This window comes from Dermacentor silvarum, unplaced genomic scaffold (genome assembly GCF_013339745.2).
Source record: "Dermacentor silvarum isolate Dsil-2018 unplaced genomic scaffold, BIME_Dsil_1.4 Seq211, whole genome shotgun sequence".
In the NCBI taxonomy this organism is placed as follows: domain Eukaryota; kingdom Metazoa; phylum Arthropoda; class Arachnida; order Ixodida; family Ixodidae; genus Dermacentor; species Dermacentor silvarum.
In genome coordinates, this window is record NW_023605866.1 from 9,774 (window position 1) to 33,787 (window position 24,014).

The 24,014-nt window shown below is 46.1% G+C and overlaps 1 protein-coding gene across 1 annotated transcript; it reads right to left on the minus strand.

The window, feature by feature from the left end:
* Positions 1 to 202: 202 nt before the first annotated feature.
* On the minus strand, positions 203 to 23,598 carry LOC119434738 (gamma-interferon-inducible lysosomal thiol reductase). The gene is made up of 3 exons (XM_037701818.2): positions 23,509 to 23,598; positions 2,366 to 2,518; positions 203 to 439 (listed from the first exon to the last, which is right to left on the minus strand). Exons 1-3 carry the CDS (start codon positions 23,554 to 23,556, stop codon positions 218 to 220), a joined length of 423 nt encoding a protein of 140 aa, XP_037557746.2. The 5' UTR covers positions 23,557 to 23,598; the 3' UTR covers positions 203 to 217.
* Between the last annotated feature and the right edge of the window lie 416 nt (positions 23,599 to 24,014).

Consider the following 24,014-nt stretch of genomic DNA (forward strand, 5'->3'; position numbering starts at 1 on the left):
CATCATTCCGTTAATCAAGCGAATAGCTTCCTAGAAGCGTTCGGTTTTTCGCTTATATCGACAATCATGGTCGATGACTTCTACACAATTTTAGGATGCGGTCTGATCCTGGGGGCAATACAATGTCAGTTCGCCCACGTGTCTCGTAGAAATTAGCAAATAGATCTAGCCGATAAATGACCCTAGCAGCAAATATATCAACAGGTCTACCGGGAAGCTACCACTTCACTTTGACAATCATCCTCCAGTGGTTTCTGCCCAAATGGTGTTCATGAGTCAGTGCTGCTTGCGCGATCGAGTTCTTAGTGCTCTTGTGTACAGAGATGAGTACGGACGGTACAAGTAAGATGGCGGCGCTTACCTGCAATAGGTTTCCGTAGCATTCCTTGTCTCCGTGCTGGCAGTCGAAGCTGTACCACTTGTTTGGCAGTTCTCTCCTCTGGAAGCAATAGGATTGCAAGAAAATAAGAAATTGCGGTGGTAAATGAAAATTGTTCTTTTTTTTTTTTTCCTGCTAGCCATCCTGAAAAGAATGGTTGGCGGAATGTTGTGTACTTACTCGAAGAGATAATTTAAGGGTTAAATACTTACCAACTACATGTGTGTGTGTGAAGAAGAAAAATAGAAGGGTCAGAACAACCTCGTAAGGGTAGGTGAGTCATAGATAATTCCGTAGTGCTGATGCTTGTGCAGTATAGGTTGTCAACAAGTACTCTACATTTATGCTGGCCAACGAGGACATAGCGATCTCAACGCAAAATAAATTGAGCTGCGCAACATGTCAAGAAAATAACCTCAGAACAGTAATGAAATACTTCATCCAATGAGTTCATTTGACAATCCGGTTTGTTACAGCGTAAAAATAATAAACTCCCTACATTAGCTAATCGCGTGTTTCCAGAAGATGGCTAAATGTTTGAATGTTGAGGGAATGAGGCGCTGAAACCGGTAGTTAAGTCATTGATTGCATACGATACCTTGCGCAAAGTGGTGATGACAATAAGTTTTGGGTTGCACTTACTGTATCCGACGTGAGTTAAAGGTCTGAATGAATGTTACGTTAGGTCCTAGAAATCTGGACACTCTAGAAGCTTGAAATGCAAGAACACAAAAGGAGTTTACCATTTGAAGGAATAAATTACAGCTCAACGCGAAAAGCACCTTCTCCAACCAAAAGACTATTTAAGGAAAAACAACGGGAGACTGAAGGATTTTGATAGAAACTGGCAGAAAGCAACATTTTATTTAGCAGGCTGACTACCATCAGAGAAAACCTGGAAAAGCTGCAATTTTCAGGGAATTTGTCACTTCTGGAAAATTCAGGTAAAAAAACAGTGAATTTTCACTGCGGTTGCTTTGAATCAGGGAAATGGGTATCTACAGTGGTTATGGCAAAGCTAGTGGTATATGCCAGGAGGGTAGCACAATTTTCAAACGAAGCTATGCAATCTGCAGTTAATGGCGTCTTTTGGTGATTCTGTGAATACGAGCGCAGCCAGGTGGTTAAAATATCGTGAAACACATGATTTGAGTCGCATCTGATAGTGCATATCACACCTGATTTACAGCTGACCAGTACTAGTTGTTGAAAATTAAGGACTAGCATATGATAGTAACTTTGCAAGCTAAATAAACGACCATTTCTTCCTCGCGCCTGAACATCCAGTTACGCGAAAACCTGGGAAAACCACGGAATCCGAAAGTGCCAGCATAGTGGAGACATTAGTTTAAATGACATTAAATAGAAAAAATAAACCGAGTTGTATAAGTAAACTGCCCTCCTACAATACCGAGAAAGCCTCTCTTACCGTCAGAGTATAGGCTTCGTAAGCCAGAAAAAGCGGCGAAAGGAAAGGCTGGTGGCGACACCGCCTTCAAGTTTCCGAACCAGATCGGCGTGACGTCATAGATTTTGAAGAAATCTGCTAAGGCCTAGTTAATTTTTCTTTATCAATAAAGACGGATTAACACTGTATCCTAAAGGAAGCGGAGACTGAACTTTGAAAATTTCCAGAACTTTTACTGAGCCACAGGGACTGCAAATACGAGACGAAACATCAAAACCAGTGACGTCACACTGAAGTCACACTGACGTGCAGGCACCACAGTTTCGGCGCGAAACTAAGGAAGAAAAAAATGCGGATACAGGGCTTCTACTTTCTATTCTAGTATCAACGCGAAATGAATGAATGTGGAGTTTTCAGAGATTTACTTTATCAGTCCATAAACGGATTCAGTGTTTCTCTTTAGCATCCTTGTGTGCGGAGCTGGCCAGAATGATCCTTGGCCAGCAGAAATTATTGTTTGACAGCTGTCGTCGACATAAAACACCCGGCACATTGGAAACGTGTGGCTGTCAACTTACAGATGCCTTTCCGTACGGGACGAGCTGAAGCTGCACAATGTTCGGGAGCTCGGCGTACGTCGAGTTGAGCTGCTCGAGGACAAAGTTCCTGCTGTCCGGGCAGTACGTCTCGTAGAAGACCTCCACGGAAACCTTTGGATCGTGCTCGCATGCCTGCGCACGAGAATCGGACGGGAAGAACATGAATACGTGAGTGAGTGGGCGTTTGCATCTTGTACAACACTGCTGGATGTTTCAAAGTTCTGCAGCGAATTGAGTTAGTTGCGCGCGGTCTTGAGGTGTGTCCCTGCGTGCGTGCGTAACCAAAATCGCGTGTTGCATGCGCTGTCGTCGGCAGAATGTTTGAATGGTATATGGTGATTTGCGTGCCTTATTTCCATAGTGTAAATGCGTTATCACCGCATTCGCTAAACTATCTCGCCAAACTTGTGTATTCCTTTGTGCGGAGTAAGATAGCGGCTGATATAGTTTGTGGAGAGAACCAGAATGATGGCGTATCCGCCGCTGATCCATTCGTGCGCGGCCCCCGTTGCATAGATCATGGAAGGATTGGTGGGAAAGAATGGGCAGGACTGTCCGTTTGTCCGTCCATTTCCGCGCCCAATAGTTACAAGCGGCCGTATTCACAAAAACTTCTTTATTTATTTTAAGATACTGGAAGCCCATAATTGGGCTATCGCAGGAGTGAAAAAAAAAAAAAAAAAACATACAGATACACTGGTACAAGTCATAAAATCAGGTACAAAACACTAAAATACAAAGCGTATATATATGAAAGGCGCTTAGAGGGAGCATTCAATAGCCTTCAGGAATTCCTTCAAGGATAAACAGCGGAGTACATTAGACCCTGTCCCTTTGTACATTAAAAGCTCCAGCTTTTAGTGTACAAAGGGGTCTCAGGTAGAGTTGCGGGGTGGAGCCCTCCAATCCATGCCCACTCCACTCCGGAGAGTGAAAGCTCCCCGTTAATTCCCGAAGTACCCGAAATCCCCATTTGGACCATTCCCATTCCTGGAGTGGCAGAGCTGGCCAGCTGTGCCAGCTGGCAGAGTGGCAGTGCTGGTTCATTCCAGTACAAGCGAGTAGTGTAGTTCAATAAAAACAAGTACCACCGAAAATATTTACGAAAAAAATTGTGTTTGTCTTTTTCTCCGTGTAATGGCCGCACCCCAGATTTTCACCTCAAATCTCGGCAAAAAAAAAAAAAAAAAAAAAACCCTGCGTGTTACACGAGTATTGCACCCATTACACGAGTATATACGGTATTTTCGAAGTTTTCAAAACGTAAGAAATAACATCACGTATTAATTTCTTTTTTTGGCGCAAGAACAAACACGCTTTGTGGCCTCTCATATCTTCAGGACATTGTTACTTATTGTAATCTCTATAATTATTAGTCATCCGAGTGAACCAGAGTGCAAAATATTCTTACACCAGGAAGTTCGGACATTGCTCCTGCGGCCATTTGTCGAACTTCGCCGCAGTGCACCAGCGTAACTCAATGGGTAGCATTTTCGAAAAAAAAAAAAAAAATATATATATATATATATATATATATATATATATATATATATATTTCATAAGGCAGCCCGAATTTCAACGACTTCCGGTTAGCAACGTGGAGAGGGTACGCCCTTTTATAACACGTGTATTTACGGCACTTAGTTCACTAAAACTAACAAGTTAAACAACTCAAGTGTTTAACTAAAAGTTAAGGAGGTACACCTATAACTGAAAGTTGCCATCTTTAAATGCAATTCAACTTTGTAACGAAGAAAGATTTCCGGGTCGTCAGAAGTGAAGAATTGAGTAAAAAAATTGACAGATGTAATGAACTAAAAAGTTTGTTCGCAATCTCAGCGCTCTTCCGGGCATACGCGGTCATGCATTATCACATTAACTTCAGAAATGCAGCCTTGTGGCCCAAATAAGATTTTTGTATGCCTTCGCGTGCAAACCAGAAATGCGGGTCATCTATGGCGATCGATGGCAGAGCGAGCGAAAAAAAGGAAACCCTTTTCTCTATTTCTTATGGCCACGGCAGATGGTGCCACTATTGTATCAAATATGTTGCAATACCGATGGGAGGATAATACCGACGGGAGGACACATGTGCTGCATCTATAGTAGGATACAAATTAAAAAAAAAAAAAAAAAAAACAGCAGTTGGGAACAAATGCACACGGACCGCGCGGGGTTGTGTTACTCCGCCAGCCGATCACAGAAGCAAACAAAATAGTCGTCATGCGACCTTTTCAAAATGGCGTCGTACTTGATACGACTGTACTTGTCGGACTTGAACGTTCCACAGTAATAGACGAGTGAAAAAGTATAAAATTACGCGCTTATGATATTATTTCTGTGGTTGACGCCGTATTTAGGTAACAGGGAAAGTTTGAAATACGAACTATTTGCAGCCTCGCAGAGGAACAGTGGCTAGCGGTTATGAAGGCGTGGGCGGGGCTTCACGGCAGACTTAAGTTGTATCCGACTATATATATATAGTATCCAAACAATACTCACTGCCTAAGCAAAATTCATGTATATCATGTCTAAGCAAAATTTTAATTTCGATTCATCGTGGTTTTACCGATAAAGCCCGGCTTCCTGAGCGACGGCGTGTTCTGGCGCAGTATCTCCACAGTGCAGGGGATAAATGTTATCGTGTTTTTGCTTCAGTTTCGTGTATAATCGTGCATAGTCGGTGACGTGAAATATTCTAGAACTATTCGAAAAGTAGTCGGGCTTTCGAATGGCGACTATTCGATTCGAGGACTGAATCGAACAGGGGAGCATTTCATTCGTTATTCGAAAGTTTCGAATACTCGCGCCCCTCTACAGGAAAGAGAACACGCCGCACAAAGCGCCGAGAGATGAACGCAAGAACTAACGTCGGTGGGAATGCGTGTTCATATTACGCAAACGCTTCTGTACGCAGCAAGTCCAACATCAGAGAGAAGTTTTAAGCTTAAATGAGTCCACATTTCTTCGGCAGCAGCGTCCGCTAACTTTTGGTCGTCTTACATATAGGGTGTCCCAGCTAACGTTAGCCATGCTGTTCAAAGAAATAATATTAAAGAAAGAAGAAAAGAAAAACACGGTGCAAGATACAATTTTCAGACATATATGGTGTTCGGTCGACAGATGTCCCAGAACCGAACACCGTAGGTGCTAAAATAGTAGAGTTTTAGCGTCAAGCGGACTGGGCGTTTTAGCGGATGAGCGGAGGCGCAAACGCGAACGGCCTGCACGGTGGCCAGCCACCTGGTGGCGCAGAGCTCAACCAGACAAACACAGCTAATATCGCAGTAACCAAGTTTATCCTACTTTGCTGCTGGTGTAAATTTAATTTGTAACGTTCGCGCCTCCGCTCATCCGGCAAAACGCCCAGACCGCTTGAGTTTACCCGACTACCGGACACGCTAAAACTTCATCTTGCACCGTGTTCTTTAAATCTTTTTTTTTTCTTTGAACAGTTTGGGCTACAGCTTGGACACACGGCATGTATAGGTGTCCCAGCTAACTTTAGCCATACTGTTCAACAAGAAAAAAAAAAATGTACATTGTAAGACCCACGGTGTTCGCTCGTCAGACATCTAACGACTGAACACGTACCGTAGGTCTTATAATTGTATCTTGCGCCGCGTTTCTTAAATCTTTGTTTTCGTTGAACGGCTTGGCTAACGTTAGCTGGAACACACGTACTATAAACGGGTGCTCTGTATACTCTGTATATACCGAAGCGCGCTGCCGTAGGCCCGGACAACGTCGCCGTGTTCGCTCGTCCAGTGGCCTTTGGCGCCCTTCCCGTTTTTCCTACGCGTCGTCGTTCAGTTGCAACCCACTCGATCACGCATGGCTGGGGACACGACGCGCAGCTTCACTTCCCGCCCGCCCTTCACCAAGGCCGGACCAGCCGGCCAGGTGGGCGCGGTGGGGTGCCGAGGTTGTTGCTTTTCATTTTCGCGCTCGCTACGTCACACGAGCACGGCGGCGCACGAACTGGCTTCTTTCTTGTTTCGCCACACGCGGCCCCCGCGTGTGGCGTTTGTAGTACGTCACATTCGCGGGCACCGACCGGTCCCCGCCATCGCTATAGAACTACCGTGCAGTGCTCTGCCAGTGCTACTGGAAACGATTCCATTTTCGCGAGGGTTCAGTTTTCTTTTTTTCTATTTTTTTGACCATTTTCGGGAATGACTCTCAAAAGAAAAAAAAAATAATAAGTGGGTCTGACGAAATCCTGTTTTGTCGGCAAGATCACAGTATATATAGTTCCCAGGCAAGGCGAATGGCCATTCGATTTCGCTGTCTTCAAACAAACTTTACCTTGGCCGGTGCTCTATTAATCATATAGTTTAAGAAAATGGTCCTGCTGAGAGTATTGCATTCTGGGAAATGCTATATAGCACCCGTGATATTGGCGTTATTGTTTTTGCAGTCCCTCAATTGGTATCGCTACAGAACGAACATAAATTTTGACTGGATATGTTCCGAAACGTATAGAATGTCGTGTCGGGTCTTCGTCATCGTCGTCGATTGGCCTATTATACTGCTTCACTGGGTGGCACTTAAAAACCATCTTTTCTGTGGATCTCTACAACCAATTCAATGGATCGTATACATAACTAGCCCGTGAACGTGTCATCCTAATTTATTATTAAAATGCAAGAGGCAGGAAACGGCCGCCGCGGTGTCGCGGCGGCTACGACGTTCCCCTGCTGAGAGGTTGCAATTTCGATTCCCGGCCGCATCAATTAATCAATCAACCAACCAATCGCTCACTCACACTCAATCACTTAATAAATCACTCGCTCATTCAATCAATCGCCCACTCACTCACACAGTTAATCAATCAATCAACGAACCAATCACTCAATCAATCAATCGATCAATAATTTTCGATTATGATGAACACCGTAGTGGGGGACTGTGGATTAATTTTGACCACCAGGGGTTCTTTAACGCGCACCTAAATCTAAGTATACGATCGTTTTTGCATTTTTGCCGCCCATCGAAATGCGGCCGTCGCGGCCGGGAATCGAATCTGTGACCAAAGGCTAGGAAGCCGAAACAACTCGCAGCGTACACGTGTTTTGCAATCACAGCGCTACATGCACTAAACGAAATGTACAAAACTAAAAGCTGTGAATGGAACGCACAACTCCCGTGCTTAATCTTATTCGTTGAATTGCGTCGCGCTGTTATTGCAAACTGGAAACTTATATCGACTCTACAAACTTTTTAAACGTTGATTGCATTCGGGGCGAGTAACATCTCATCGCAGTGCGCCTTCCGCTGGTTTTATATTTGCCTCGAGCGCACAATTTGCCTCTGAGCGCACACTCGGCGTCCCAAACAACGCAGTACTACGTATACTAACTGCGCGCTTTCAGTCGAGACGACGTTATGGGTCCTTCGGACGGGGCTATGAACAATGCGCTGCGCGGCGGAAGACGAAGAGGAGGGTCTCCCCCGGCCGCAGTAATGACGGCGCACTCGGCTGACTGCTTTTGTGGAACAGCTGTCGTGACTATGCGAGCGTGAGCGGCGAGCATTGGGCCGAAAGCATATACAGTTGCTCCGCGCGCGTCTGGACTCAGGTCTGCTGCCCCATCCGCGAATGCGAAGTTGACGGGGTTGGCACAAACACGCGCTTACAGTGCGTGGATTGGGGGAAAGAGGGGGGGGGGGGGGGGTAGGGGAACGAGGATGTCCCAGAAGTGCAGTTTTTCGATGTCGCATCGAATACCGGGCATATATATATTGTGATGTGGAAGAACGGCACCTGTCAGGCGTATCCGTTGGAATGAATTTTCAGGATGACACCAGTTTGGAGGTATGCGCCATCAAACTCGCCGTAAAATTGCACTGTTGTTCTACTAACTTTTTACCAAGATGCCGTTTTATACATTGAAGCACAAAAGTAACTCTAAAACCAAACTATTTCCTCCCACACTTCGGGAAATAATATCTCGAAACAGGTGTCATCCTGGAAATTAACTTCAAGTGGATGGATGCGTCTTGCAAGCTCGCCGGCTACAATTGGTAAATTGCAATATGTGTCGTAGCGTAATTAACTAAGAAGTTCATAGTCAATATTTGTTAATTAGTTGAATATGGGTTTCGATTTTTCGTGCTATTAATGTCCGCCTCTTCGAATAACCCAGCTCAACGAAAATAATTATGCTACCTGCCACAGGCGATTTAAAAAAATTCCGTAAAGCTAAATTTTGAACACCCGATATGTATAAAGGCCAGAAACCCAGATTCAGCTAAGCGGGTATACTCGTAGCATTAAAAAAATATATTTCGGTATACTTGCAGTTACTGGATGAATTACGATGCACACTTGGGAAGCTGCCTATGGACCAAATGAATGTACATTATTTTTCCCCCTTGAAAGTACAGACAGGCTGACATAGCAATTGCGATAACGTACATCCTATATATTCATCCGTAATAGTATATTCGATGAAATTGAACATACTAGATTCGAACCAAAAGTCAGATTAAGAAAAGTTGCATTCTTGTGATAATACGTAAAAAAGAAGTAAAAACGACAGGAGGCGTCAGAGGGGAAACGAAAGGTGTACATGTTCCTCTCGTCATCAAAAAAGGACAGTTCCCGTAGTCATCGCATATGGCTATCGGGGAGTGTCCGCGTAATTTTCATCGCAATGACATTAAAACGGTGACCCTGCGAACGAAACGAGAAGGCAGAAACGGAAATGTTCGATATTGAACGCGCTTGCCGCCCCTTGGTCCACGATCTCTAGCACACGCAGCAAAGACCACCGTACGTGTCGCTAGGAAAACCGACTACACTCAGTGCGAGCAGTTGTGCGGAACGGGTTTCTTTCTTTCTTTCTTTCTTTCTTTCTTTCTTTCTTTCTTTCTTTCTTTCTTTCTTTCTTTCTTTCTTTCTTTCTTTCTTTCTTTCTTTCTTTCTTTCTTTCTTTCTTTCTTTTACCCCGAAAGGGGGAATTCTGCCGGACGCGCAGCAATGTTCGCTCGGACAAGGCGACCATAGTGAGTGCTGTGAAGTCCCCGCCGCCTCTGGCTACGGCCATGCCCTTCGAGTTCGGACTCTCGCTCACTTCGAAAGGACGGGCTGGTCATAGCCATCGCGCAATGTTTAGGCTGTTACGCACGCTCATAGAAAGTCCATACAGATTGTCTTTGGACTCTAGATAGACTGCGCTGCCCCGTTGTACTTCATTTATTGAATGTTTCGAATCACACACACACACACCACGACATCACTCACTCACTCACTCACTCACTCACTCACTCACTCACTCACTCACTCACTCACTCACTCACTCACTCACTCACTCCTCACTCACTCACTCACTCCACTCACCTCACTCACTCACTCACTCACTCACTCACTCACTCACTCACTCACTCACTCACTCACTCACTCACTCACTCACTCACTCACTCACTCACTCACTCACTCACTCACTCACTCACTCACTCACTCACTCACTCACTCACTCACTCACTCACTCACTCACTCACTCACTCACTCACTCACTCACTCACTCACTCACTCACTCACTCACTCACTCACTCACTCACTCACTCACTCACTCACTCACTCACTCCACCACTCACTCACTCACTCACATCACTCACATCACTCACTCACTCACATCACTCACTCACTCACTACATCACTCACTCACTCACTACTCACTCACTCACCACCCACTCACTCACTCACTCACTCACTCACTCACTCACTCACTCACTCACCCTCACTCACTCACTCACTCACTCACTCACTCACACTCACTCACTCACTCACTCACTCACTCACTCACTCACTCACTCACTCACTCACTCACTCACTCACTCACTCACAACTGGGCTCAAGAGTTAACGGGCGAGAAATATATAAAAAAATAGACGTGTTCACGGCGTTTGTACATATGCAGTCTAGACGGTATATATGAGATGACTTTTTTTCCCATAAAGTTTACCCCAATATGTATGGCGGCGTTTCCGGAAAAAAGCTCGTAGGCATATATATGGAGCAGCGAATAGCGGTCAAAACACGCACTAAAGGAATCAAGGAAACAGAGCTATCAGACCTATCAAGGGAACTTTAGAGATTGCCTTTTTTCGCAATTGGTTTTCAGAAAGCCACGCACGAAAACTGGGCAACGTCAGCTCAATTGCCTGAACATCTCAAGAATCGGGGGATACAAAGCACAGTGGGCAACATTTTGCTCAAGGACGTCCGTCTGAATAGATCAAGCTTCACTCCGCCATAAGTCTACAGAAAAGTCGAAATTCATTTCTTCAGCGGTGTCATGCAGTTGGAACGGCATCCTTGACGCTGTTTCGGAGCGCCGGCACTGATAGTCTTAAGAGAGCAAGCCGCCTCTTGCAGTGTTTGCTAAACAACGACTGGATAAGATCGTGGCAAGCTACATTCGTTACACGTGCACGTGCTCGAGATACGGCTCGGGTGACCTTCTGTTGTTGTGGACTGACCGGCGTTTTTTTTCCCCCTCTTCTTTTCGTAAGCACACTTAACCTGTATCGCCCTATCTCCACGACGACAACAGAAACACCCATATTCTGCCCGGCGCTGCAGCGGCAACACAATTGTTGTGTCGTGTAGTGGACGGTCGAAAGTTTCGAGTGCAACTGACGCGTTGCTTGGGTGGCGTTGGGCAAAGGTAACCCAAGTGTGCCAAGTCTGAACGGAAAGGACGCGTTCCTTGTACAGCGGCAGTCCAACAGCTTCGAGAGTACAGTCGGGACCGAATAGTAAGGAACCCCGGTTAAAGCGAACAATTAATGGTGTACTGACACGGTATTTTCGACTGTTCATTTTGTGTGTGCATGTGTGTTGAATGAAGGTCATAGACCTCTGGACCCTAAACAAGATAGTGACAAGCGTCATATCGTTGTAAATAAATTGATATACAGTCGAACTCGGATATATCGAATCTGAAGGGGATCGCAAAGAAGTTCGATATATAGGCAATTCGATATATAAATAAAAAAATATATATACAAAAATTTTCGAGGGGATTTTCCGGCTGTTCGTTATACACAATAATTTGATATATCCTGGTTCGATATATACGGGTGCGATATATCCGGGTTCGACTGTAGTACCTTATGAATAGCCGGTTTCGGTTTTGTTTCCCGGGAGGATGCTGTGTCCTGACGTCACGACAGACTATGTGGTCACGTGGGAGCAGGACGTTGCAACGTTCTTGACACTCGTTCCTGCTCTATCGGTTGCCTCGTGCGTATGCAGCTTCTCGTTACGCGAGGGCCGACGTGGCGGCATAGCGGACGCGACCGAGCGTGCCGGTGTGAGTGTCGAAACGTCGCAATGACGTGCTTCTCACGTGACCACGTACTGTGTCGTGGCGTCACGAAGCAGCACCATCTTCAGACCTTCACTTCAGAATCGTAACGGCACGAAATGTGGGCAAATATTATTTGAAGACCATTTTCGTGCCGCCCAAGGCAGGTTACGCATGCATTAGCCAGCAGGCTCCAAAAATACGGCGTGGAAGCCGAACCTCGGCGTGATGCGACGCATGGGCATTTGTGAAATTCCGGAGAGGGCCATATTTATCTGCGGCGCAGAGCCTACAAATTATGCAACTAGCATCGCTGACACTCACATATATAAAAATAGTTTTGTTTTTCTCGATGTCGGATATATTTCTTTTGCAACATATTGCTTCCTACAGCAATCATTAGATAGGAAAGGGTGAAAAGGGGCGTCCACTTTTTCCTTTGAATTGTTTTTCTTTAGCGCACTATAAGAACGAATTTGTGATACGCCAACTTTGTTCGGGATTTTATATATGACCGGCGTGTGTATGCCGTTTCATAAGTTGGGACACACGCGTGGAACTTTCGGCGACGTCTGCGAGCCTGGAAAAGGAAGGACGTCCGGACAATGCAGAGGGACAATGACCACGACGATGATGACGACGACGCGACGTGGCCACGTCGTACTTTCGGCCACGAACAAAGCGATGTGACAGGTCGCCCGCGCACGCTCTCCCGGCTGTAGCTGTACGTGCCAGGTGGAGGAAGTCAGCGTCGCAAGACGGTGCAACCAGAAACAAAAGAGGTGGGCGGGACCGCTCCCTTGATCGGCCCAGCCTGCGCTCTGCAGTGCCTATTCTGATGCTTCCATAACGGGCGTCGCTCGAGCACAATGCAGATATCGTAAGCATCCCGGTCCATGTGCCGCAGTAATGTGCAGTTTGCTGTATGACCCCGGAAATATGTGTACCCAGCGTTGTGAAAAGTTACGAGTGTGCGTACTAGCCTTTGCGGTCGCTTTTTACGTGCATTTAACCCCTCGTTATAACGAAATCGCTTTATTCGAACTATGGCATTATTCGAAGTCTGTTGTGGTCCCGACTTCAGTGCGTTTTATTTAGACGGGACTGACGCCATAGTCGGCTTAATACCTGTACTTAGTACACAAGTGGGAAATTAGCACGGGACCGCTCGGTGCGTCATGCACGGTGGCTCTTCGAGTTTGTTCGTGTTAACTTGCGAAGGTCACTCCGAGGTAGTGGCAGCTGCTTGCGACTTAACGGCATCACGTGATGGCAACTGACAGATGAGGTTGTTGCTCACAGGTGAAGATGATGATATTTTAACATTCCCCCGCGCTGTTGAAGTGCAAGTCCCGCGTGACGGTAAGTATTTTAGAGAGACTTCGCGTTTAACGAGACACCGCTTGTAACGAAGTCGATTTCCCGTCGTGTTCAATTCTTTGTAACGAGGGTTTACTGTACTTAAGAAACTTTTCTTACGTAAGAGCGTTTACTAATTGGCTGGAGGTCAGGTCACGGGGTGATAACGATCAGCATGATAAGCAGGTCATAGCCTCGCCGATGGACAATCATGGAGGACACCTATATAATGGAAGTTTCGTGAGCCTGCCCGGCACAAATTTGTTACGATTGAAAGCGACTTCAGATGCAGTTTGCAGTTCACAACCGGTGTGCGTACCCAAATACATGTAAGGAACTCCGTCATGGTAAACCGACCTGGCAGAGGCAGAACGTTCACCGTACCGAGAGCCGACCTGGCCGAGGCAGAACGTTCACCACACCGAGAGGTTGCTTATAACGGGAATCGCTCCAAATCCGTGTATAATGAAGCTCACTGACGTTAGTGTTCGTCAAAAAACCCTCGACCATGGCGCCGGACTTTTTGGCGAGCGAGTTGTTGTCCGAAACAAACCAACGGCCGAGAATAAGCTCATTCCAGAGCATTTCCCGAGATGTTGGTTTCCGAAATCTGTCACGAAATAGACCGTTCCGCTGTTTATATCTCGCAGTGCGTATTTCACGCTGAAATAAGCGCAACGCGGCCGTTTTTCGTCGCGAGTTTGCGGACGCCATCAGGATTACGAATAAGTCAGCGTGCTCTGAACACTGATCGGATTTAGTTCTGCAACATACACATATTAAAGGAGTAATTAGCAAATATTTAGTGAAGGCTCAATCGGGCGATTACCGCGCAACTTCTGATGTCAGCAGGCACTGACACTGTGTCGCTGTAAACATATATGCTCCATTTTGAATAGTCCATGAGCATCCTAGAGGTTATCATCGTTGTTATCATCATCACTTTATGTCTACTACAGGGCGCAGACCTTTCCCAGCGATCTCCAATTACCCTTGTCTTGCGCCAGCTCACCCCTATCTTAAGCCTGCGAATTTTCGAATTTCATCGTAACCACCTAATAATTCCTTGCTGTCCTCAACTGCGCTTTCTTTCCCGTAACACCCATTGCGTAAAACTGACTTTGTAACACCGTAATCTCAACACATTGTCACACATTTCTAACACATTTTGCAACACCGTTAGTATAGCTCTACGCATTGCTTGGCCAGTGCAACTGCAGTTCTTCCTCCTACTGTGAGACTCTATATGACAGATGATAGAAGTTAAAGACTTGTAACGCACAGTGAATACACAGTACAGGACCTAAAGAAATCTTGTATATATGTCCATAGTGTATAGATTTTACACGTGAACAGACAGTTTATATACACATAGAGAGAAGCTGTTGTGAAAGGGACCCGCCACATGCACTGGCTATGTGCTGCGCCCAGTCCCAGAATCCGACACGCTGCACACATTTAATGATGCACACAATAGAAAGCGTTCGGAGGGCGCAAAATAGCTCCTGAATAGAGAGAGAGAGAGAGAGAGACAGCGACGGGCTGGCTATTTAGTCTATTCCGAGGGCCGGCCTCGGAAGTATACTGCACCGCCCGCATAAAAGAATATACAGCTCCATTTATGTACGCGTGGTGGCACACGGAGTTGTGCAAGGTGGCTCCTCTATAAGGAGCAACTTGCTACTCGTCTAAGGAGCAGCCGGCGCTGTTGTCTATAGCCGCCGGAATCACGCGTCGAGGACCTGTTACGTGCAACGTGGGAGAGAGAGAGAGAGAGAGAAATGTGCGTAACGGATTGCTTTTTAAATGACAGCGAGGCCTTTGACTCTCTCTTTTCGACGTTTGCAAGGATAGAATAGCGCAATACGCAGGATGCAGAGAGCGAGACCAAGAAACACGAGTGCTATTGGCCATGTCTTTCTACAAGCGTCTCTCGCTTCCGTTTCCGGTGCTGCAGCTTTCTTTCGATGCACACCGGTCGCAATCGCGCGTGCAGTGTTTGCAACACTATGCATGTGTTCGCAATGCTCGTGACCCTGGAATGAAGTGTTGTGACGGCGCTATACGCTCGGCTTCGCTGATGTGCATTCATAATGACAGCGCAGTATTGAAGAAAACACGCGCACAAATAAAGAGAGAGAGAGAGAGAGAAAAAAAAAGACGTTATGGACGGGACGAGCTTTGCATCGAGTACGGCTGCACGAACGGTAAATTTTGAGACAGCATTGAATAATGCGAGTCGAATAGTCTCAAAGGCGCATCGAATGTCAAGTACTTTTGGAATAGTTTCAAATAATGGAAAGCCGTTTTCACCATATTATAAGAACAGTGCGCCGCTCACATCCTGGTATTATTAGCGTTAGCAAGTTTCTGTCATCACATCCCACGTTATGCAGCCTCGCTTATTAGAAACACAAATGGAACATTAGGAAAAAAAATTAATAGCCCTTCCCCTGTCGAGGAAATGGGGGTAAGCGAAGCTTGTGTTTCTTCGGTGTTCCTCCGAACAAATTGCACTGACGAGTACCACGTTGTGCTCGATCGAACCACAACCGGTCACACGCACTGCAGCTGACTCCGAAGTTCCGGTTGAGAAACTCGCACCGGGAAAGTTGGCGCTAGCGTTGCCGAGGCGTGCACCACCGTTGTCGGGTTCCTGGAGGGCAACACGACGCTGACGTTTGGCCTCAACATCCCGCAACTCGGGGTCCGCGGCTCTTCGCTGACGTTTCGCGTGGGTTGGGAAGCCCCCACGCTAGAATCGGCACGTTGACGACGAGCCCTTTCCCGAGCGCGATCATTATGGATGGATTTCCATGGAATTTTTTCAAAAAAATATATCCGTCACGTAACACAATGAATGATCCATAGCCCCTTAAGCAATGGCTCATACCCCAGTAAACGAGGCCTCCCCATTACGACGACAGAAGAGAAGTGAAATTCTACGCTGGAGTGATGAGCGGCAACGGAGCCAGCCGTGGAAGAAGACGACGACAAGAAACGCGAGAGGAGTCACACGAGCGCGTGCCGAGCACTAGCGCGTGCCGACCACCTGTGCAGTTCCAGCTGGTTTTTTAGCGTTACATCGCCGGCGCAGACTACCGTATACAAGGTTCACTTGAAAAAAGTTGCAGTGGCTTAGCTCGGCTATGCCAGGATATACGTAGCGTTAGCAAAGGTTCAGCTGATTATTCTTAGCTTTCCTGGTTGTCTAGATTGTCAAGGATTAGCTTGAGAGCAGCATTTGCGCTCTCCTTCTCCATGGCTATACCACACTGGCAAACGCCAGTCAGAAGCGCAGCGGCTCCAGCGCAGTGTCAGACGGCGACTGCACAGCGAGCGCGCGCCGGCGCCAGTGCGTCTACCACGGCTACGATGTCACTCCTCTGGAATGCGCAGACCGGCGGCGGTGAGTCGCGCGCGGCGGCGGCGGAGTGCGCGAGAGGTGCCGGCTCCGGTGGCTCCGGTGCGCAAGCCGTGAGACATCACTGATCCTTGCGCATGCGCAGCACGGCTCTTGATGTGCCGCGCGAAACGGGCTTGGCTAAGCCAGTGTAGCTAATGCTACAAAAAATTGCAGTTAGGTCGCGTAAACAGGTCTCTTCGTAGAGTGCGAGTGATCGCTGTTTAGCCGGTATAAAGTCTGGCTCCGTGAGCGACGTAGCTTCTCCACTATGTAACTTGTCTTGTTTTATGCCAGTAATATGGCCGCGGAGATGCCTAATCTAGATGAAATATATAGTGCTTTTGCTCCAACTTCGTGTTTGATTGAGGGCAGTTTACGATTGAGAAATATTCAATAGCTATTCGGAAGAATGTTCGTACTTACTAACAGGACAATATTCGATTCGTTATTCGAAAGTTTCGAATATTCGCGCACCCGTATATAGACGCCAGCCCCGGACGACAGCGAAAGGAACACATCTCGTGGTTAGATGCAAAAAGCAGGCGTCTCCAGGATCGTGGAGCAAGTAGCCTGTTCTTCGTCTGCTATGGTAAGAAAAAAAATGAAAAAAAAAAAAACTGCTTTCCTATACCATAAGAGATGGATGAAGGTACAACATCACGTGGTATACCACGTCATGTTGCTGGAACTCTGATGCTATACGTCCTGGATTTTCATGACAACTGGTGGCTATTCGAAACGCACTCTTTTAGTCGTCTGTGAGACACAACAGTGCAGACCAAATTGGCGCCAACGTTCACGAAAGCTGACGGCACGATTATGATTAGGTCACTTCCATACACTGCCGCATGCAATGTATACGACTGTACAACCGGTATCAATATCTTGTTCTACCCGATTTCCAAAAAAAAAAAAAAAAAGACTGAAAGCAAAACGCTAGGATATGGTGTATACTCGTATAAATGCCATGGTGGGTTTAAGCGTTTGATAGACCTAATGCTAGCGATTGTAGCGCCGCCAAGTGGATTTATGTCGAACCCGACCGCAACCGGTTGACCCATGGAACATTATTCCATGCGTTATTCCATTCAAATGAAATCCTTAAGTACCACATAAAGTTTACCACACAATATGTAACGTGGCGAACAAGTGCGACAGCTTTAAGGCGGCGCGGCGTCAGCCTGCGTGTTTTCTTATCCGTGCGTGTTTTCCTAGCGTCCTATCCCGTATGGGTTATGATACTATAGGCAGGTGGATATTTTAGAAGCGTGTAATTTTCTCATTCAGTTAACATCCTGCAATTATTTTGTACCTTTTTTCTTTAATTTAGTGCGAACTTGGTCCTCTCGCGTGGTATCTAACCTGACAAAAAAAAAAAAAAAAAAAGAAATGCCTGAAGTCATTTCCTATAGCTAGGCATGAGGGCGAGGCATAATGAGAACGCTTGAAATTCCATCAAATTTCAATAAAGAAAGAAACAAAATATGCTGCAAGTAAAAAAAAAAAAAAACGAAACGGAAATATACCCACTCTGCGACGAGGCCGACTGGCTCGTGCACCTGTCGGGCAGTCGACGTATAAACACATTCTTTGTACGCGCTGTGATCCGTTCTCTCTACGCTGCATTTCCTTATATGCGTCCCTTGCAGTCTGGACTCGCCTCAGTTCGCGACCTCTCCGCGCACCAGCCGCATTGACTGCCACACAAATATTGGCGTGAAATTGGCGTGAAATTATACGCACAGCAGTTGCCTGTACCGTGCACCATAGTTTGACAGGCTATGCTAGAGTGTTTAGTACCGGTAGTATTAAAGGTAATAGCGTAAATGGTAGCGAATAAGATTTTCTGATTTTCTGCGCGAATAAGTGCGTATTTCTGAATTTAGGTATAAATGTGTCTAACCCCGCAATTACTACTACTGCTACTGCTACTACTACTACTACTGCTACTACTACTACTACTACTACTACTACTACTACTACTACTACTACTACTACTACTACTACTAACAATAATGATAATAAAAATAATAAGCTTTAATTATTACTTGTGTTTGAGCGAAATACAATTCCGGGCCTGCCAAAGCTACAATGGGCTATAGAGGGACAATGCCCGGAACCTGCGGTCCATTACGGGTACGAATTAAACAGCCAGAAAAGAAAAAAAAATCACAAAAGTATATCAGACAAGGCTGCAGGGGCTCATCGACGCTTATTGACGAATGCCTTTGATTTACGTATCAGTAGTGGTGCAACAAGTTGTGCCACTCTAGCCAACGTTTCCACATGGGGACAAGGGGGCCTTCGTCGGGTTCCTGACGAGGACAACTAAGTCTTCTTGTCGGAACATCGGCTCCAGACACACATCTTGTTCGACCACTAGCTGTTTGTCGTTTCAAGCATTCATTTTCCTTCGGACCTTTGGCTCGCTTAGATTGATGCATATGTACCGATATGCTGAATAGATTAAAGTTGTTATTAATATTATTATTACTTTCATGTGCAAATATGAGACATGTATGTATAAATCCAAGGCCTTCCTCAATAACCAATTTAGTTGGAAGTGTAGGCGCTCGCTCGTGTCTGTCGCTCTCTTCATGTTGTTATTTTCTTTTTTTCTGTGCGCTATTTATGGAAAAAGGGGCCAGAGGAAGATATAGTCGAACTGATCGACAGTGGGCGAACAAAGGGAACGTAATCCTGATCTCAACGTTTCGACAAGGGGTCGACTTCACGAAGACAATATATTGTCTTTGTGAAGTCCATGTCGGCCCACTGCCGATCAATACAAATAAAGCAGGCATTTCAGACTAGATCTTAAGTAATTCTGGTGCGGTAGAGATACTATGGTTTTCGGAGGTTCATTATTTTTGCTAGTCGACGTAAGGAATGGTTTTGATTAACGATTGATCGCGTTATCTAAGCGTAAGTCTCCAATTAAAGTTTCAATAATTCCTCTAGGACATACGTTGCAGTTCGCCAAGTGAAGCCGGTGATTGATGAAGGTGTGTCTTAATAAGAATTCCGAAACTGTAGTATCAGTTTCGAAATATGCGTTCGCCAGGTAACGGCGAAAGTATATAGCTGCGTTCCACTTACTATATTTCCAGAGTCGCTCTTACGCGTTGAGGAGCAATACTATATATGCGAAACTCCCATGCATTTCGTTGTTGCAACTTCGTGAAATTCATGCGTGAATGAGACTGCGCGATCAAGCAACGGTGTTATGTGACTTAAATTCTATTTTATGATTTTTGTGCATTTAGCCTTCGTATATGTATAATGGGTATAAATCTTGTTCATTTCGTCCTCTTTACGCAGGCATTAAGAAACAAAGTGAAAAAAAAAAATCTGCAGATTCAACACATCCAACGCACGAGTTAGAATCAATGTGAAGCGGCTAATCGGATGGTATTAATTTACCCATTTCATTCCTGCGTCTTTGACGTCACGAAAACTGGCGCGCATGCGCTCTCGCTCACCCGTTCTACGCAGTCTGACACATGCGGCGATCATCTCAATGAACTAGTTAGCTAGACCATCCTCCTCCCCTAGCTAGATAATCTCAAAGAACTATAGAAGCATACGTACGTTTATGGCCTAATGGTTAGAGCATCCGGCTGCTGTGCTGACCCAAACAATCGGACACGTAATTCAACTTTTTTCTTTTTAATTTAAAGTATGAACTATTCAGCAAAGACAGCAGCAGCAGCAGCAGCCACGGTCAGGATAGTGTAGGAAAGTTCACCTAGAAAGCTTCGCTTTACAAAAGTGTGACCAACCGAGCACTGCAACCAAACGTGCTCTATAACCCAACGCCCAAAGAATGCGAGGTCGTTGCCCCCCCCCTCCCCCCCCCTTTTTTAGAAGACCCTCTCTCCCTCCATCTGTTTCGTAAACGCACACTCAAACTACGCGCACTATCACTTTTATAGCACCGGTGTCTCGAGCACTCCCCGTTCGCGTTCCACATCATGCCGGTTGAATGAGATTATGAGACGAAAACGGACGTCCTCGCTGCCGCGTCGACTAGAGCTATAGATGAAAAAAAAAAAAAAAAGCATCGCGCGATATCGAACCAGTTCCTTATCGGGCGGCGGTCGCCGGGGGATCGCCCTTGCATGTCTCCGCATTTGCGACTCAACGACGCCGCGGCGCCTGGCGAGGCGGATGACTTTACCGGACTCGTCTTCCGAACCCGCCCTCTCTTTTTTTATGCCTTGATGGACCCGCTTCCAGACCGGTGTATCCGTTCGCGAATCTCTGTTATGGATTCTCGGCTCTCTTGGTTGTGTTCATCGGCTTCGTCTGTCGGAACGAGTTCAATCCATATAGGCTCGCCTCTTTTTATTTTTTCACTTCACTTTAGTTCATATAGACTTTTTTTGAAGGGAGGCCCACCCGCGTGAACGATCACTGAGTCGATCGGATGAGTCGTTAGATTGCATGCTTTTACGAGCGTGCTGTTGTAAACGTGAGTTTCATCTTGTCCGGACACGTGTTACGTCGGCGTGGACGGTAACAACGCTGGTGGGAACACCTTGAGACGATTTGTCCAACTACAACGCGTTACATACAGTTTAGTTTTCCATGGATGTTCTCGTAGGAAAATAATAATAATAATAATAATAATAATAATAATAATAATAATAATAATAATAATAATAATAATAATATTCGCAGTATCGCCCGAAAGGCACGCCATCGATTGCGATAGAAAAGTAGTAGACAACTATACGAAGTAAGATCGAATAGTGGTTTTATCGGCCGTATAAGCTTGTAAACAGTCGCTTACTAACCAAATTAACTAGCGTGGTGTCGCGCGCGCACAAGCAAACATGAACACATCGCACTCGATGATCGCGCACACTCGCTCTCAAAACGCTGGAGTGAGAAAGCTCGACAGCAGCATCGAGCGTATTGACCTTCGTGCTACCTCCGGCTTCAACGCGAACTGAGCGGCGAGAACACATGCGCACAATGAGCACTTGGCGGACTCTGTCCCCATCGCAGATCGCTTTCAAGATGCCCCCCTCCCCCCCTCCCCCTCCCCCCCCTTCCGTGCCTTGCGGGCGACGGAAGACGGCGCACTTCCTCCACGCTTTCCTCCCTTGCGTGCGCGTGATTGAGCCTCCTTTGGCTCACCCTCGCACGCTTTCACTCGCATATACAGCATACGGTTCGCGGCGACGATGTTATCGCCCTTGCACTTTATACGGAACATCACGACAACGGCGACGGCAGAAATGAGCCTGAAGTGTCCATATAATTTGCTCTCGCAGTAAAAAAGATGCACGTTAACGATTACGTCCCCGTCGATACCTTATGTCAGCAGCTAAGTAGAATGTGATTGCTCACTGCTATAATAGCTCGGCATCCTCTCTGGTTTTCACTCTGTGCCGTAAGATGGCGCCAGCAACGCGGCCGCTCGCGTCTGCGTCTCCGGTATCCCGGTATTTTCTAATCTTTATATCGTCGAGGTGCGCGTCGTCGTAGTTGCGTAAGCTTTTGGCGTTACTGCTCTGTACCTGGAGCGACACTTTTTGTGTGCTAGCTTCCTCCCAGGAGGGGTGAATGGGCGGTGTTATTTCAGCGAGCGATAAACAACTCTGATAACAAACGAAATGTGTCACCGAAAGTGATTTGGCCGCGTGCGGCCAGCGCACGAAATAACGACCGGGGTGTTATAACGTTCGCCTCGCTGCACCTCAAGTAATAGCCAAAGATTCCAATAAAGGCCTTTTCTGGCGATTCCTTGCCTCGTACAGGTGTTGCGATTGTGAGAGGGTTTCGCGTGCGCCTGTACAAGGCCTCGTAAAAGGAACTATAGCGTGAAAGGACGGACGCGGGATCGGAGGTTTTTTTTACGGCCCGTGTTATCCGCGGTGATAAACCGGTTTCACTGCCGGTCGATGCATTAAAGAGTGAAAGAGCCCGCATAGACAAAAGGCCGCACTAAAAGCCTTTCCATGTGTGCCGTGAATTCTTTGCTACTTTTGCTTCCGCAGCGTGGGGTGTGCAGAGAAAGGCGGCGGCTGTTTGAATCTCCTGGCTTCTCTTTGTGGGCATTTTTTGAGATTAAATTGCCTATACTAAAATGAGCAATAGCTTTGTTGTTGACTTGTTGTTGTTGTTGTTTGCTGGAACAATCGCGAATGATCCAGCAAATTGTGAGCGCCATTTTGAGGCAGTTTCCACGGTGACAACCGGTCTTACGTCTCCTGTCTGGCTGTTTTCGCATAACTGTGATTCCATAGCCAACATAAAATGGATGATAGACAACATTATTTGTGCGGTGTTAATCACGAGGTCGCGCGTTCGTTTCCCGCCGGCTGCTGCCGCATTTCGATGGGGGCGGCATGCAAAAGCTCTCGCGCACTGTGCATTGGGTGAACGGTATTTGGAATATTTAGTTGTGGTGGTGTTCTTTTCTCGTCTCCTTTGCCACCAATTCGCAACCCTCTCCACCTCAGTACTGTCCAGCGAATAAAAAAAAATAGATGAGTCATCAATAAGTTAATCAAATTTCGTATATTTTTACGAATGTTACATTGTTTTTTTTTTCTTACGTTCAGTCAACTCATAAACAAATTTCCACCTGTTTGTGCAGAATCAGCTAGCAGAGCCGCTCAGTTGACTAAGTTTCAAATACTGTTGCACATGCGTACCTCACTATGTGTACGTGCGAACGTCAAGCTGCGTGAGAAAGCAAGACAATGAACGTATTAGCAAACAGACATGCCGAAAAAATCTTGTATGAGAAAAAAAATTCATACAAGCGTTACAAAGCAATACACATAAATGCACACGCACAAAGAGCGGTCGGGTGCTGACGACGATGCACGAGCAGCCAGTGTTTTTACTTTTTTTTTTCTATGTGAACAGTATATACAAGACGTGCAAGCACAACGGTCGTTTCCACACGTAGAACTTAAAAAAAAGAAAAAAAATGTGCCACACGTAAAGCTTAAAAAGAAATTCTTGCGCATATATTTTGTATATTCACGGCACATAATTATGCATACGTGTGCGTGGCCTACCGTGTTTGGATGACAGAGCCCCACCAGAGAGCACCCGTACGACGTCATCAGAAATATTATGACTAGGAGCTGCAAGAGAAAGGAGACCAGCTGACACACTCACACTTGTGGAGACTGCGCATGCGCAATGGCACAGCACGGAGGGTGCCTAGTCTATACGGGCTGGGATCACATGCATATACTTTGGGGTGTGCGAATAGCGATTTTTGAGATCGAATCTAATACGAGTCGAACAGTGCCAGAAGGGAGTCGAATCGAATCGAATACCGAATAATGTTCGAATAGTTTTCGAATAATGAGCAGCCGTTAACACACTGTTCACGTCCTGGTATTCTTAAGGTTAGCACGTTTCTGTCATTGCATAGCACGTCACGATACCTTGTAAAGCGTTGAAGCGTTGTTTGTTACAAGTACAAATGAAGCATTTGGAGCAAGAAAGTAGTTTCTTCGCATGCACAGTACTCTTCAGAGAGCGCGAATGATCGCTGTATAGCCTGTTAAGTATC